Source organism: Mycteria americana, chromosome 9 (assembly GCF_035582795.1).
Source record: "Mycteria americana isolate JAX WOST 10 ecotype Jacksonville Zoo and Gardens chromosome 9, USCA_MyAme_1.0, whole genome shotgun sequence".
In the NCBI taxonomy this organism is placed as follows: domain Eukaryota; kingdom Metazoa; phylum Chordata; class Aves; order Ciconiiformes; family Ciconiidae; genus Mycteria; species Mycteria americana.
In genome coordinates, this window is record NC_134373.1 from 39,824,879 (window position 1) to 39,842,226 (window position 17,348).

At 42.7% G+C, this 17,348-nt stretch overlaps 1 protein-coding gene across 2 annotated transcripts in view; it reads right to left on the minus strand.

Moving 5' to 3' along the window:
- Positions 1 to 13,200: 13,200 nt before the first annotated feature.
- The window catches only part of QTMAN (queuosine-tRNA mannosyltransferase), a 201,614-nt gene continuing 197,466 nt past the window's right edge, over positions 13,201 to 17,348 (minus strand). For both annotated transcript variants that reach the window (XM_075511432.1, XM_075511436.1), the window contains one exon: positions 13,201 to 13,423. In XM_075511432.1, coding sequence (XP_075367547.1) covers positions 13,214 to 13,423 — 210 coding nt within the window. In that variant the 3' untranslated portion in view covers positions 13,201 to 13,213. The remainder of the gene's footprint in view (positions 13,424 to 17,348) is intronic.

A 17,348-nucleotide genomic window follows, 5' to 3' on the forward strand; every position in this document is an offset into this window, starting at 1 on the left:
GAGATGATTGTGTTTAGTGGTATATGTATTTTGGGAAAAAGCCTTTTAAGTGAAAATTGTCATTGTCATATCCAGGAGCCATTTAGCTCTTTCTAGCTCTACAATAAGTCTTCAGCTTTTCCACTAGTGATTAAAGTTAGATGCGATATTGGAAAATAACAACGTTAGGAAACTTTAAGTCACAACTGCTGAAATCTGGGGTTGTGGAAGTGAAAAAAGGGATTTAATGTCCAACTTAGTGGGACTTCTTTGAAGGTTTAAGCCCTGGTAGATCCCAAAATACATGAGACAACCTTGCAGCATTTATGAAGTTACCACAAGAGAGCCATTACCCGTAGGTGTCAAACAGGACCCCTCTCATCTGCACTACAGTAAAGCTACTGAATCCAGTGATTCCTGGGAATCTGCCTAAAATTTCCTGCCTCCCCCAGCAAGGGAGCTACCTGGGAGGGAGCTAACACTCCCGAAACAAATGAAGGTGCCTTGATTTTGTTCTCCAAACCCTGCTCAGTATTATCTTGCCTCAGGAAATAGTGCTTGTCATGCCAAAGCAGAGTAGCTTGCAAAGGTACTCAGGAGTCTCGATATGAAGTCAATCCCTGAGAAGCTGAGATGAATTCTAGTATAGTCGCAGGCAGGTATTTATTCATTTACTGGGCTTATTGACTGGCAAATCTCTAGGCATTTCAGAGTGCCACCCACCACCCAGGGTATCACCCAGCATCTTCCTCTCATTGCCTTCCCCCCGTAGTCCCCAAACTAGGTGGGAAAGCAGCAGAAGGGCAGGCAGCCCGCTCCAGAGCTCCTCACACATCTCTCCACGAAGGCGACGATGCGAGTGCGGGCAGCTGGCCGCCTTCCACGGGGACCACGCGCTCCGCTTCCACCGCGCTCAGGCACCTCCGGCCGCAGATGTCGGCTTTTATTGCTCAGGTCTCCCATATCACTGGGCCACCTGTACAACATATTTAACATACAGCAGTTATTCTGTTGCTGTTTGCACTGAAATAATCTTGGCAGGAAATGGTAGTTAAACCCGATCATAATTTTTTACGCTGTGTGTAATGTAAAATCACCTCTTTGGATAAGTAATATACTCTCATTGCCTTCTTAATGGAATATACTATCTCTTGTCACCATCAGAAATTGGCCAGAATTGGTATTTAAAGTCTGAACGTCTCCGTTTCAGGTCCAGATTGCAATTCCTGAAAAACTGGGGAACTTTTACAAACTCTGGATTTTAGGCGTGGGATACTGTTGGACCCTTCTCAAATGCTGAGATGGTGAATCGCAGCTCCATCACTGAGTTAGGTTTGAATGGAGGCCTCAGATTCAAACACAGATCCAGGGTTTGGATGTGCTTTTTGGATTTAATCCCATTCCTAGCCATATCCATTTGATGTAGCAGAGCAGGCTATCACACTGGGTAAAAAAACCACTTGGAGCAACTATTGCTTTTTTTTTTTTTTTTTTTTAAGTGAAGTCCAAATTTTCTTCTCCCAAACTTAGAGACAAGTGGCATGACTCTGAATGTTATAAGAACATAATTTTCTGCTGCTGCTGTTCAAGAGATACAGTATTTTTTTCCCCTCTGTTTGCCTTAAAAATTAGGTTGCTAATGATAATGTTGCTCTCATAGATGATCTTGTACTTTTTAATGATACCCATAGTTTTCCTCCACATAAATGACTAAATCCTCACAGAAATCTCTGTCTTGATTAGCACTCCTGCTAGTAAAATTTCACATACTAAATCAGTACCAGCTGTAGCAAGAAAGAATGAAAAAGGCAAGTGTAAATGTTCCATATGCCCTACCAAATTGGCATCTGTGTCAGTAACCCTGTGTTTTTTTAAACAATTGTATACATACATTCTCAGAAGTGTTTTGCTCACAGGATTCTGCAAGCAAAATTTCCTCTGTTGGTACATCACTGAAATGTCACATCTAAAAAAACCCCAGCAAGTAGTTTTTCTTCTTCTCCTTCCTACACCCAACCCTGACGTGCAATTAAATGAGTTACCTCGAGCTTACTGCACCTTTATTTTGACGTCTGCTCTCGGTAACCTGACACTGGAGCACTTCTGCAAAGCTGCTTCACATTTAGCGCTTGGTTATTAGTAACACTACCGAAAGCCAAAGCTACTACGGCATTGTAATTATTTCCAAGCTGAATTCAGAAATAAGGACTCGAGTTCCAACTCGGCTGTTGGGGAATGCTGCGCCGGGAAGCGTTCCTACGAGCCAACATCTCGTCTTTCGCGTGACTCATGAATGATGATGCAGGAGGGAGCGCGTCCCAGGGACAGCCCAGAGCTCTGACCCAGAATGGTCAGTGACTCAGCTCCATCACACAAAATCACGATTTGGGTACAGGGTAGGCGATAGTTATAGCCTCTTGGACCGTCCTTACGGTACTAAGCTGCCTGAGCACCACCTGCTCCATCGTTTTGCTGCCTAACAGAAGTAAGCCCAGAACACGATGCAATAAATATGCACACAATACAACTTAAAAGTAACCAACTATGTCCTCAGCGAAAACACTTTTAAGTCAATTTATGCCTATCCTGCAACTGGAATTTGATCAGTACGGCAAAATGGACTTTCAAAGTTAAACAAACATTAACTAGCACTCCAAATGGGTAGCAAATGCCGCAGCCTTCTGTGGAAAGATGATATGGAGCCAGACTGTCCGCTGGTGTAAGTCAACCTAACTTCACTGGACTTCGGTGGAGCTGTGCTGATCAACACCAGCTGACCGTCTGATCTACTGGAAACCCAAAAGCCAGCCATCGTGTTTCCCTGACATGGGATGATATAAAGTAAACAGGAAGAATTAAGAACCAGTTAAGGGCATTAATCGGATGTTTCTGGGAATAATAAAATATTTCTCTCATTTCCAAAAGTCAGAAAGACCCTCTCTTCTCACACTCTTGGCCATGACAAAGTGGTGACACTCGTTAGGTTTTTTTCCAGTGCAATATGGAGTGTATATTTGCACATCATGTCATGCCTGTCCATGGTAATCAGAAGCCATTATTTCCAAAAGCTCAAAATTCCCTCCTGGACTCTAGTATGCCAAGTTTTAGTTCACAGTGATTTCTTCTTTTTTTTTTATGGTTGATTTATAATTGCTGCAAACAGAAGTTTATAATGGAAATGCTGACAAAACCATAACTACAGTGTCACGTTAACACTATTATTGCTGCCTCTCTGTCAGACTTTCCTTTAACCCTATGAGCCAAGACTTGTATCGAGTATCAACAAAAGCCCAGAACACGCAGGGCATAGCAGACAAGAGTAGAGAACTGGAGACAAGATTCCTGGAATAAAATCCTTGCCTCAGTGAAATCAAAGGGATTTTACCCCTGGTGTCTAGTCTCGCTTCTGCCAGACACTCGCTGTGTAATTTGGACAAATTTATCCTCTGCAAAATGGACAGGAAAATATGTTCTGCACTTACCTTAGAAGTGTTGCAGCATGATTAGCAAATCAAGCTACTAAAGGAAGCAGGGGAAGGCTCAGGATAAATATAAATGCAACCTACAAATTATTTACAAAAAAAAATAAAAAGGCAAATATTATTCTAGGCATCCTCTATGCATGGGAGGCAGCAGGATCTTTACAGCTCTGCCCGCATGTATTTACACAGAGACATCAATATAATATCTCCCTGCAACACCCTCATTATTTGGGTCTTGTCTCATGTTTGTGATTTTCAATTTTATTCCTGGCTTAGGTCTCATTCTTGACATTTTTATGTAGGTTTTGTGTGCAATAATATACATACATTAGATGGTGTTGAAACCATCGACCCAAGTTACTATTTTTAGCGCAGTGCAGAGGATGGGACAGAGACATAAGTGACAATTAAAGAGAATATATTCAGAGCTGTCATCAGTAAATATTTTTTTCTCTTGCCAGGAACCCTAAGTGTGTAGAAGGGCCTCCTAGGCAAAGTTCTTAAGGCGAAACACTTGGGTCATTCAAAAAAACCCAACTAAATGACATCACCAGGAGGCTGGGCTGCTCAAAGGTTCCCGATCACTGAGTTGCGAGAAAACTCTTATTTGCTCCCTCAAATTGCTGATCTGCCTCTCTGCTTCTGTACTACCCGTGCACAAAGTCTGCAGATGTATATAATTTACAGAGCTTTCCTCATCAAGGGGATTAGGCAGCCCTCTTTCAATATGTATAAGAAGTACAAACACACACTTACCCACTATGTTTTACGCCTGCCTGCAACAAACAGCTGAACAGATTGTGATGAAATTCAGACATTGACAATCTGACAAAAAACTTCTTTTTTGCCTTAAAATCTGGCTTCCAGAAGTTTTGCAAATCTAAATATTTTATTTGAATACTGCGAGGGCCCCCGATCTTATGGAAAGCCTATGAAGCAAACATACATGTAGTTAAGGAGAAAAAAAAAAAAAAAAAAAGCACAGACACATACACAAAACGCATATATTTGGTGCGACTTGCCAATTTTCACAATGACTCGGGTGCGTTTGCTCTCCCCGGCTCCTGAGACTGTAACTAGACTCCTCTAATAAGCACTTTCTGCCCACCAGTGTGTCAACGGTGCTTTAACAGTAGTTTCAGTGTCAAATTGCCCTTTCCTCAGCAGGGATTGTTAAGCCTTTCTGTATTATACTTCCAAGACTCTCACGAGCTGGAGTTGGGAGATATAATATTTTCTTTGAAGTTTGCATTTCACAACACACTGGGATGCAAACAAGCTCCAGTTTCTCAGTAGTCAAACAATTCTGGCACACAGGGACTAGGACTAAATATTGTACCAAATTTTCTAATTACGTCTTTGTGATATTTACTACACGATGTTAGGTGAAAGCAGATTCTAATCAATATAAACCCCCTTGTCTAAACAGGACATCTGGGCTTTGAAATATTCTGTTTGTTGTCTCAAAATTACCCTGTAGCAAGCCACCATAACAATATAATATCTTAGTCATGGAAAACTTTGGAGTATTTCTGATAAACTTATCATAAACAGATGAGTGCTTTCTCTCTTACAGTATTAAGGTGATGTAAAAAGTGAAGATAAAAGTCAGCTGTATGCATAAAATCATAGAGACTTATGCCAACAAAATGCTATGTTTACAAGTTTAAAAGCTCAAAAGTCTGAAAAGGCAAAAATTGGGATCCTTAAAGTAACACTAACTCAGCCACATGGCACATCCTGGCACGCGCGTTTAGCAAAATAAACATTAGCATATTCATATACACATTTCTAGAGCAACGTATTTTTAATGTGGCCAAACTAATTCAACAATGGGAATCTCAACTTTTCTCATTTTATGGCCAAATTCTCAGCTGGCAGAGATATATTATTTCAACAAACCGACATCATCTACAGCAGCTAAGCAGCAGAACCGCTTGCTTCTGAGCACGCAAGTGCCAGATTCTGATGCACTTACGATGACAAGTCTCTTTTTCTGACTTTAATATCAATATTCATAAAACAAGATAGACAGATGTGATTAAGAATCAGCTGCTTAACTAGAAGCCTGAGCTTTCCAGTACAAAAACATTCACGAGAGTCACATTTTCGCCTGTGTTTTCTCACGTAAGAGACTCGGAAGGAATCCAGCCTCCCTGGTACAAGTATTTTACAGCACAAAGATGTGGACAGTTGTAACTCTTTGGACCTGAACTTTGGATGATGCTGATTTTTACTGACTTTCTTGGCTTTATCTGGCAATTCCTTGATTTCTTCTTCTAGCGACACCAAACTGCACCGGAGGGGAGCATCTCCCCGCTCACCAGACGCACGGGCATGTCAGTGCAGGAGCCGTTCCCGCATTCAAACCTTCCCACAGAGAAAGTTTTCTGTGCTGAGGACATTCTCTGTGGATAACGAGGTAGATCCGGGCTCCCGAAGCAGCTGCCTTTGCAAAGCTGGCTTATCCCATCACCCCCGAATTGCCCTCGGTGGAGAGGATCTCCCGATGGCGCTGGACCAGCGCCGCCAGCCTTCTGCCAGCCCAGCCTGCCCGCGGGGCAGGCACCCTCCCAGCACGCCGGGGCTTGCCAGCCTGGGATAAGGGGATCTAAAAATGACACAAAGCCCCCTTTGCCCCACCTTAATATGACCTACGCTAAATCCAGCTTGGCTGGGGCTGAGGATCAAGGCCCTTAGACACTCTTAACTTAATGCTGCAGGTAGGAATATAACTCCCCCCCATCAGCTGCTGTTTATTTTTATTTTTCGAGTGCCCGAGGTCCTGGTCAGGACTGCAGCCCCACTGAACACCACACTCTATAGATATGGAAAGGCCTCAAAAATTCTCAGTTTAAGAAAAGGATACATGAAGAGTAGCTAGTGAGATGCAATTGCATGCAAATTGTTTGTATATACTATGTGCAAATAGTTTGTTGTATGGTTGGGGTTTTTTTGGTTTGGTTTTTTTTTTTTTTTTTTTGCAAAGGATCTTGAACCTCACCCAGCTGGACTTGGAGGCATCTGGAGCGAGTTGGTTAATTGTTAACAGGCTTCATAAAGACACAGGGGGAATTAATCCTCAGATCACCTCTTTTCCCCTTTGCAAGTCACAGAAAACCTCCAGAAAAGCTTAGCTATCTGTACCATTTCAAACAGTTAAAGTTGCTGTTTCAGGGTTAGATTTGGGGGGAAAAAAAAAAAATACTGGAAAGCACTTCACACCTTCGAGATCTCTAGCCTGCTAACAAACTGGATAGATATTGGCAAAGAGGTTCAAAAGTTAGTAGGGGCGACAGACAGAAAAACAGACAGTGCAATTGCTTCATTTCCATGAGCGATCATGCCAAAAAAATCAGATTTGATTAATAATTAAAAAACAAACAAAGAAAAAAAACCCATTATCTTGAGAATCAGGAATAAGTCTGGCCAGAAAGTTCAGAAAGGTCTAGACATATAAAAACAAAGGGTTATAGGGCAAATTCTGACTTTGAGGCTTTGTTATAGGCCTTCCACGTGAATTGGACGGCTATGGCAGAGCCCACCCCATCCCGGAGCGGGGATGCTTCGGCGCAGTGGGGGTACAGCCGCTTTCCCCGGGACCCCCGGCCAGGAGTGCCCAGGCCACGGGTGGGAATGGCCATCCGAGAGCCCCGGGCCAATTACCCAGTAACACCCCCAAGCTCTGAAGATCTAAAGATCCCCTGAATAATCCTATTCAGGGAGAAGAATTATAACCATGAAGGGCAAAAACGGGGGGAAATCGGATCTTTCCTCAGGCCCCTGGCAGACACAGAGAGGACAATGGGGAAATAAGAGCTAGCATGAAAGTTTCCCCGAGTATGTCCTCAGCCACCGCAGTTTCAGATGAGAATTTCCAGAGGCAGGAACTAAAAGAATATTATGATTTTCTTTGGGGGATTAATTACTTTGCCGCTTGTTACCTTTTGTTAGAGGCGTGACACCCCGTAACCTTGTTGCACAAGGCACCAGATGTCCGTTTGGATATCAGTTTTGGACGAAAATGTTTTTTTTCCCATTTGAGTCTTCAAATTATTTTTTTGCTGCTGAAACCCCCATGAATATTAAGACAAGCAGACACCAAAACGTGCTACAAATGATACAGAGGGGTGCTGAGTGCTTTGGATGAAAATAAATAAATAGAGGTAGTCCTTCCTCCTGCTCGCATTTGCCGGAGACGCGTATCCCCTTACAAATAAAAAAAGTATTAAGAACATGTTATGAAAAATAACAAAGAATAGCAGAGAAATCAGAAAGTGAGTGGCACTTCAGATGGAGTTTAGCAAATTAAGTCATTGACCTGAAGAGGAGATTAATACCAAACAAGGTGCCCCTTCTTCTGAAGTAATGAATATTCTTCAAACAGCAAGGGAGCACTGACTGCTGTTTGATGCTGATGACATTGAAAATTTAGGAGAACAGAAATTCCATCATTTTTCATTTGTATGCAAATGCGCCTGTTCCAGAAATTAACCCCTGAACCCCATGTCAGTTTTCATCTGGAGGAATTCTCTTTGCCAGCATCACACGGCGCAGCCTTGCTGCTATCCTGGGGTCACTGGGGCTTCCCCACACAGAACCACACAAAACCCTAAAACAAAACAAAACCAAACCCAAAAAAGGGAAGAAAGTAGGGTGGGGGAAATTGGCCAAATCGTGCCAGGCTTTGTTTACCCCCATTAATGGAGTATAAAGGAGCAATAGAAGCAAAAGCATGTTGTAAAATGCACATCTCTAATGCATGGCTCTGGGTACTGGCATAATTGTAATGCAAAAAGCAGCCCTACCTCTTTAGGCAGAGCAGCAGCCACTAATCACTTCCACTGGAGTTAAGGTGAACCATGGGCCAATATACAAACCGTATTACTCTTCCTTTCAGCTAGGGCTTCGACTGTTAAAAAGTTCCTTTGTCACTTAGCACCTTAGACAAATGCTACTATCTGCATGTGAAGGGGAAAGAGATGGTGGAGGTTTTTTAATTGATGTGGATTTAATTATGCTAATTTAGACAGCTGTAAAGCCTTTTCAGTATAGCTGCATAATGGGACCAGCAAATACAGGTGTCCTTCACCGCAAGCGCTTAATGTTTAACCTTAGTCGTTTTGTAAGGAAGGGAAAATGCAAAGTAATGGTTAACCAGCAGAAGGCTCTATTTCTTGAGGACCTAAGGAGGACGCTTCACTTTGATTCTTCGTACAATCCCATACAGGGCTGCAGAAATCCACACACGCTGAGCAGAGCACAAATACTCCTCATTGCAGTGATGCCTGCTCTCATGGGTGAGGCTGAGGCCGAAACAAGGGGGTTCGGGTCTGCCACAGGCTTCCCCGTCCTGCACAGGGTGTCCTTCACTTAACTTAGGCCATCTCCAAACAAATGCTTAAGTTAAGACAGCCTTTTCGACTTCCTCCTGCAGCCATTTCTTGTAATCTTTTTTATTGTTTTATATCCAACCACCTACAGCATCAGCAATGATTAAAACCAATAAGCAAGATACCTTCTGAGGGTGTTTTCTTGGTGTCTTACCCAGACCCCTCTGAGGTTGCTGTGCCTCTACCCTTCCCAATACCTCCCCATCCCACGTCCTACGTCCTTTCTCTAGGCTGGGACTGACATCCCCAGTGACCATCTAGAGATCCGTTTCCCAGGGTCTGGGTTTCACAAGCTCAGCTCCCCATAGTGGCCATGCACCAAGTGCTGCTTGAAGGGAAGGGTGGAAATGCTTGGCCAAAAGTGAGGAAAGGATCACTGAGCTTTTTTAATGTAGGATGAATCATAGCCCCGAGGTGCCTATGTCTCTTTGGTGGCTGTAGGCAGCCTCAGTGACTAGGTGCCTTGTGGTCAGATGCCTACATGTCACCTCGAAGCTCTTGTTCGGTAGCAATCTTATTTGTATGACCGCTACAGAATAGTATTAATAGCTAAAGGGTTTTTTTAAAATAGAAGTTGCTATTTCACTGAACACTTCTTAGAGTAGAACCAGAAGCTTTGGCGTGCAAGTTCTGGTAGACATCACTGAAGAAATTTCAGGTGTTATTGGGCCGAACTACACATCACCCACCACTGAGGCAGCAAGAGTAGTCTGCTAACATAGTCCGACTTTGGGTTGTGCACTCCTCCCGGAACATCTCTTTTTTAAGGAGTGCTGCCAAACCGGTGAATACGCTGGAAATATACACACCATCAGATGGCGTTGATATGTGTAAGGCAGGAGAGCGAAGATTAAACCCAGGTGTACAAAGCCATCTGCTGCTATATCTTCTTTATATCTTCAGGGGCAGCAAGAGCAGGGATAATGGGAAAAGTGCTCTCCCATCCCGCGATGCAGTGCGCAGTCCTGCTCTGTGATGGGAGCTGCCCTGCATACCTGTGTCTGTCTCCATCGTGGTGGCACCTAGATGCCACACTATCTCTAATAATTCCTAAAGTGGAGTAGAAATGGGCTTTTATCCCATTCTACATTGAGGTTATATGATTTGCCCAAGGTCATTGAGGATGGAAATTAAGTTTTTGACTTTTCTTCCATTGTCTCCAAACCAGCCCAGTTTTTCCCAGTTTTTCCCTGATCAAACACATCGAGGGGATGGGAGAGCAGGCCTGGCTGGCATCATGCTCCGTAGCACTGCTCCTCCATCATTAAAGCTACGGGGGGTTTATCAGGCAGAGGCAGGACCATGCGAGGTGCCCAGCCTCCAGGCAATGCCACTCACCTGCAGAGCAAGCTGTGCTAGGAGCTGATCTAGCTCAGAGGATCCTTCCAGAGCATCAGGGAGAGCAGGCAAAAGCAGAAAGGCAAATAAAAGCTGACTTTGCTGCTGTAGTGACAGCCACCCTGACGGTCATGGTCCCCCAGCATCAAATTGCATCCCTCTTCTTTCCCCGCCTTTTCCGCCCTGTCCACAGTTTCACCTTCTGAGCTCTCAGCACCAGCTATGGCAATCCTCTCCATTTTGGCAATGGTTCCTGTCCTGGGAAATGTTAACGCCGGGCACCAAGGGGTTAGCAAAGTACTATACTTCAACCAAATAACCAGCTTCCACGTCTGCAAATTCTGCTGCCTAGATACAGCTTATTCTCCCCAAACACTAAGTCCCCTTGTCCCCCCAGCTCCTCCTCAGGAACAGCCAACTGCAAAGCACTAGCTAGCTATTATATTCGTATGCATATATTATAAGCATTAGCTTGACAAGCTTGCTGGTGACAGCGTCTGTCATACTTCACTTCATCCTCTTCCTGTGGTCCAAAGCTGGATTCAACGCCCATGGGCCCACGCTGGGCTCGCACGGCAGCTGAAGGGCCAAATGCCAGTTAATCTGGAAGACATCCTTTCCAGCAACAGCACCTGACTTCCTGGCCGGCTTCCGTCAAGGTCTCCTCGGTTGTTCTGGCAGCTGGGACATGGACAACGCACTTGGGGTTGGGTCAAGTTTTCCTCTTGGCTGCTTTGAGCTCTTTGATGCCATTTTCCTTGACTCACCCTTGATTACGGGCAATGGTCTCTATTACATTTTCAAATAACCCGATACCCATAAGAAAGGCTTTGGGGTAGGTTTTATTTTAAGTGTTATCCGTTCTTACGTTTGCCTGATGCAGAAATGTAAGAATTGGTCCTAGAGCCAACCAAATCCTGGTTCTTAGCCCAGCAGTATATCAAATTTCTTTTGCACATCCAGAATGAAAATGCACAGCCTTTTTAACAGGGACAGCCAACGTACAATATACCAATGTAAGCACTCTGCTCTGTATTTTAACAGATTTCAGGAATTTGTGGGAATTCTCTCTAATGTTGGAGAGTAAAAGATCTGAAGAAATACTCCTGCAAAAAAAATACAAATGGGCGCTTTGATAACTATAAAGTTGCTTTCTTGGACCAAGAGCCCACATTAGGAACCAAATAAAATATTTAAAGGCAAAAATCTTGCAAAGTTTCCTCCCATGAAAGGGAAAATATGGTCTATGCTATACCAGACCTTCCTTTTGCAAAATCTGTTTAGGAGTTGCCATGAAACAAACAGTATTCAACAAAGAGCTTGACAATTTTTGTTAAAGTTGCATTTATATATATTGCTAGGAACGGTTGGCTTGATTTTTCTTTAAATCCAAGTGTCAAGTTGCATTTCAGACCACATATAAATATAATTTTGCTCTCACATAATGCTTTTGTATCTGGTGTAATTCCATTTACTGCAGCGGTGTTACCTTTCAGTTACCCTAATGGGAACAAGAGCAGAATTATGCCGATAAAAAAAGCTGCTTACAGAAAGAAAGAACACAGAAATAAATACTTCCTCTGGCTTATTTAATATATTTGTTTGTCCAAATTGTAACATCGATATTTATTTCAAGAAATATTGTTTGATCAGCAAGAATAAACACTGATATATCTTAAACTCCAACAAGCAGTTTTTACAATTCATCAAACGACACCTAACTAAGATTAAGTTTAGTCGGTCAACTAAAAGAAACAAAAAAAGGTTTCAGGTCATATAATTATACCCTTCTGTTTCCCAACTTTCTTAGAAATCTCTGTCTAAAAATAATTCCAGCATCCGGATGTCGTGAACAATTGGCTTATTTTAAAACATATAAAAACTCTTATTCCATCCTTAGCCATTTTAAGGTCTTGGTGCTGGCACACAGTAACAGTGCTTAGCACTACTATATGCCGCTTTCCATCTCCAAAGCACTTTACAAACATTAGCTAATTAATCCTCACAACACCCCTGTGAGGTATGTAGGTAAGTATTGTCATCCAATTAGGGAAGTATTAAGCACTGTTATCCCACCAGATAAGTATTAAGGTCTCCCATTTTACTGGGCATCCTGAGGACAACAGGTTAAGTTACTTACCAAAGGTCACAGGGGGAGTCGGTAGAATAAAACTTGGGATGCTCTGGTTTCTTGCTGGTTATTCAGGCATCTGGCAGCATCCGGTGCTGCTCCCTCAACAAAGGCAGCCATCGCCATCCACATGGAAATTAGGGCTTTCTATAACCCTCCAAGACACAGAGCAATGAGTACAGCGCGGTGGAAAAGATGCGCCTGAGAAGCACAGGCTCCCCTCTTTGAGGTGGGCAAAGATGAGATTGCCGAGAAAATTTCTCAGGAATTTTATTAAAAATAAAGGTCTTGGATCGGGGCGTTTTCCTGTGGGTGCACATGGACGCACATCGAAACATATTGTCAGGCCTTGCCAACCGAGAGCTCCTTCTTGCCCTCCCAATTTACCTTTCTTTTCCACTGTCTTGTAAAGATGAACTCTTACTAAAGTCTCACATCCAGTCCACAAATACACAAACCTATTGATCATGGTTGGCATCTTCTTAACATAAAAAAGTCCGATTTGAAGCCCCATCTCAGAAGCTTCCAGGTTTGTAGGTAAGCTTGAATCCACAAATACACTTGATGGGGCAAATCCCTTTTCAGAGGATCTAAAAACCAGGACTAGCCAAGCACATTTTGGGTTTTAATCTAGTCTCAACAGATGTCAAGCTGGTGAAATAACATCATCCATCCCCCAGAGACAATGCCAGTGTGCGCATCTGCTTTTAATTTCACTTTGCTGCTGGAGAAAAAGTGAAAGCTCCTACTGTAACTCCACTTGGAGCTGTGTTTGTAAGTTAAAAGAGTCTTGACTTGGAGTCCTATGGGTTTTGTGAAGTTATTGAATTTTAGACTGGTAGAAGAAGGCCCCAAAAAAGCACACACACCCCCCCCCAAGAGTGAGCCTGTTACATCCGCAGTCCCCGGTGGGGCATATTGCAGGGTCTGCTCAAGGACCCATCATTTGCTGATGCGTGATGGACAGTCACGGCTCTCCTCTGCTCAGCAGTTCGGCCCTTGGCTAGCGGCAATGTCATCCTGCGGGAGCAGCCCGGGTGCGATAGCAGCTCTTCTGAATGCGGCGGACCGGCACAGCGATGCTCCAGATCTTGCTGGAGCTGGGGCAAATCCCAAGTGTAAAAAAAAAACAACCCAACCCTCGACTAGATTTCAACTGAGTTGATTTATGTTTTCAAGTGGAAGGCGGTTTTAGCTGAAGTAAACTACACAGTTTTTAGATCATTCAAAATTCATGGCAGTTTGATCCCCCAGGACATCAAACAAACACAAATGATTTGCCAGGAATCCCTACAAATTGAAATAACCAAACCTTTACAGTTCCAGCAAAAGTCTTAAACCAGTTCTAAGGAAGAAAAAAAAAAAAGGATTAAAATAGACAATTTCTATTTTACTCATCTACACAAAAACATCTCCAGTGCAATACATATCCAGATCAAATGCACACAAAGAAGAAGCCCAAACATCTAATGTCTTGAAACTCAAAAAACCTCCAACCCACAACCCAAAAACAAATAAACGAATGGAAATAAGAGTTATGAAAAAAGAAAGTAGATTTAGATTCTGTTGCATTCTTTGGAGTGGTTTTATTTTAACATCAAACTGAAACTAAAAGAAAAAAATCTGAGAAAACTAACACAAAATGCAGGTAATAGCCATCTCATGTGTGTTACAGTCATGAGAAAGAAAATAGGCAACCAAAACTGTGACAAGAATGTGCTTAGTTATTATATTCTTTCAAGCTTGGTCTGCCAGCATTTTTTCCTTTTTTTTTCTATGCACTGGTCATCGGTGCCTGCCAAAAGACTTTTCATGAATTTGCGCGATCCCGTTTCCCAAAAACAGAGGAAATTATGTTTCTCCATAACCGCAAGACTCAGCTGTAGGTTTTACACCACGATTTGTAACTGTAAACTAACACGGTGACATGACGTTCCCCTGCCTAAATAACGAAGACCAAGCCAGTAGTGAAATTTCAGTGTGGGTTATGCAAAATGAAAGGATTAAAAAATGAAAAGAGCATTCACTTCATGTTGCTCCTTTAAAACATTATCACATAGCTCCTTTTTTTTTTTCCTAACCTGACCTTTTTTTCCCAACGGTTTGTCTATAACTTAATATAACTAATTCTTTTGAAATAATGTTCACAGTTAGCATAATTGGTGTTATATAGTTCTAATGTACATTACAGAATATTCTGTCACTAGACACTAAATTGAAATTTTAAAGAAAATGATAGAAATAGCTGTAAGGGAAAAAGTACCCTTTTAAATCTAATTTGCTATGCACCGCAGTAGGGTAATGGATGCAATGAAAGTTCCTTTATTGAGTTCCCATGTCCAAAAGGTATTTAGGTAGCAAAGGATGTTAAGCAGACCCCCTGTGCTCCTCCTTTAAGTAAAGATAGCAGGAAATAAGGTATATAGGTTTGTGTCCTCCTGATTTTTATTTCCTCAGGAGTACAACTTATGCAAAGGGCACCTTAGGCTACTTGGAGGATCACAAAGGGTGCCCTCGACCCCCTCGCTGTCTGCATGAATAGAAGCATCTAAAGGATGGCTGAAGCCATACAGCGAGTTAAATCCTTCAGGTGGGTCTTTTCAAATTCCAATAGTGAGGAGTTACTGGAGAATTGGTAAGGATTTCACTAGGCCCCAGCAGGTTTGAGATCAAAAGCCCTGGTTAAATAAAAGCCTGTTGGGAAATCTTAAAACCTCTTTGTAATGTAACTTAAAAAAGTTAATACAAAGAGCCCTTAGACTGAAGCCTGTAACAGCATGAACAAAGAGTATATCAAAACTGATTCCATTAAGGGAAGGCAGACAAATAAATTCATTTAATTTAAAGAGAAATCAGATATATTACTCTGCTAAAAACTAAAAAGCATACCAGGAAAAAAAAAAACACAACAGAGTTTACAATTCACAAGCACATAGAGCTGTGAATAATAGAAATAGATATATAAAAAATCTATTTATAAATATCTCTCAGAACAGAACATTATATACACACGTATATGTTTAAGTATCAATTTGTCCAATATGTGCGCGCGTGTGTGTGTATAATTCTAGTATATACATATTTTTATCATTTATGAGGCCTCACGCTGGGCTTTCAAATCTGCAGTTAGATATAGCTATAGATGTATCCAGAAAAACGCAGCTGAAAGAGCCCCTACATTCAAACTGACACAAGACATTTTTCAACCCAATTAATTAAAAAAGATGGGTGCTCATCAGTCAGCTGGCACAGGTTTTTTTTCTCCATCATATTGCCAAAGTGTCACAGTGTTACTTGTGCAGCATGTTTAAAACAGAAAATCTGGGACTGGGATTTAGATATCATTTATCTGCTGACCTCTTTCTGAGCAGCTCTTATGCTTTTAACTCATTGGGGGTCCTGCACCAAAGTTGGGGGGTAGGAAGGGAGAGACGTAGAATTACGTAGAATCATTTAGGTTGGAAAAGGCCTTTGAGATCATCCTCTCGGCGACGTGCTTGAAGACCTCGCGTTGGACGTGACTGGCACGCGCCCCTGGGGGTTGCGCACCGTTTGCACGGGGCAAGCCGTCTCCTGTGCGTGGGACGGACGTGTCGCTCCAGCACAGTGCTTGGGCTGGGGGGACCGCGACCTGGGGTCCCTCCCTCACAACGGAGTCGGGTCACTCGGGCGCAGGACGCTCCGGCACCCTTGGGAGGGAGGAGAGGGACGTGCTGTCGCCCCACGGCTCACTCTCCCCACGACGAAGAGTCACTGATAATTGTGCTCCCTGCACCCTCCGAGAAAGGAAAGGGCAGGGCTGAATTTTACTGCGTTTGTGAGGCTTTTCATTATTATTGGGATGCGGGAGATGTGGCTATCTCATTAGCTAGAAAGCACATTTTACTCTTTAAGAAATTATATTCCTCTCACAGATTTCATAGGCTGTGCAGCTAGAAGAGGGAGATGTATGTGTTGTACAAATGAGGGTGAACGCCTGCAAAAATCAGTGTTAATGTTCGACAGGATTTTTTTAAAAAAACTTTTCTCCTTGTAATTAAAATCTGACATTTTAGTTCAACAATGCTAACCTTGAGCTCATTACCTTCACGTATAGTGGGGGAATGGCATCCACGCTCATTCTCTAAACCCCCCTTCATGCTACCGACCCCTGAAACGCTGCCCCGACAGCAGGCACAAATCAGACTCTGTCCCTGTACTCTTTAAGAACAATTTTTCTGACGATAAGAAATCAGCAACATACCTCACATATGGTGCCTTTCATCCCAGTCAGCAGCAATAGTTTCACAACCTACACTAATGCCATTAATTTTATTTTTTTTCTTTAGACCCCAAAAATGCACAGCAATTCAAAGCCTTTTAACGATAGGTATGGTTACCATTTTAGCGATGCCATTTCTGGTTATCTTGGGTGGATCCCACCAAATTAGTTCAAGGGCCACTATTTGTCAATGGACCATCACTCTGTCCACAAAATCACTGTGGTGTCTGCTGAAGAACTGCCCTTTGCAATAGCAACCCCAGAAAATGGGCAAAAATGCAGAATGCCAGATCGAGATGGGACCATGAGGGAAAGCCAGGCAAAAGCTATTGATATTTAGGGGACCTCGGTCTCAGTGCCGTGACTGACATCCTTGCCCTGGCAACAGGTTATCTAATAATCACAGGAGATAAATGTCACTTTTGGCTCCTTGTTTGAGAGAAAACATCTCCGAAAGCACCATATCTAATACTATCAAAGGTTGTGGTGGCTTCTGCATCGCTGGTAATTTTTAGACCGGTAGAGGATGAGGTTTTCTGGTTCAAACAGGAATTAATTGAGGTAAGTCATATGGCTTGTGTTATACACGTGACATCAGATGATCCAAATAGTCCTTTCTTGGCCTTATAATCTACAAATAACCTTGTGGAGGTACTGCTCTCCTGTGGATTAGTGGCAAACCAATGCTCCTTTTGCTTGGATGAGTTTTCTGTTCTAAATACTGTCCAGACCTGCGTGGCCTACAGGATTTGGCTGGATCACAG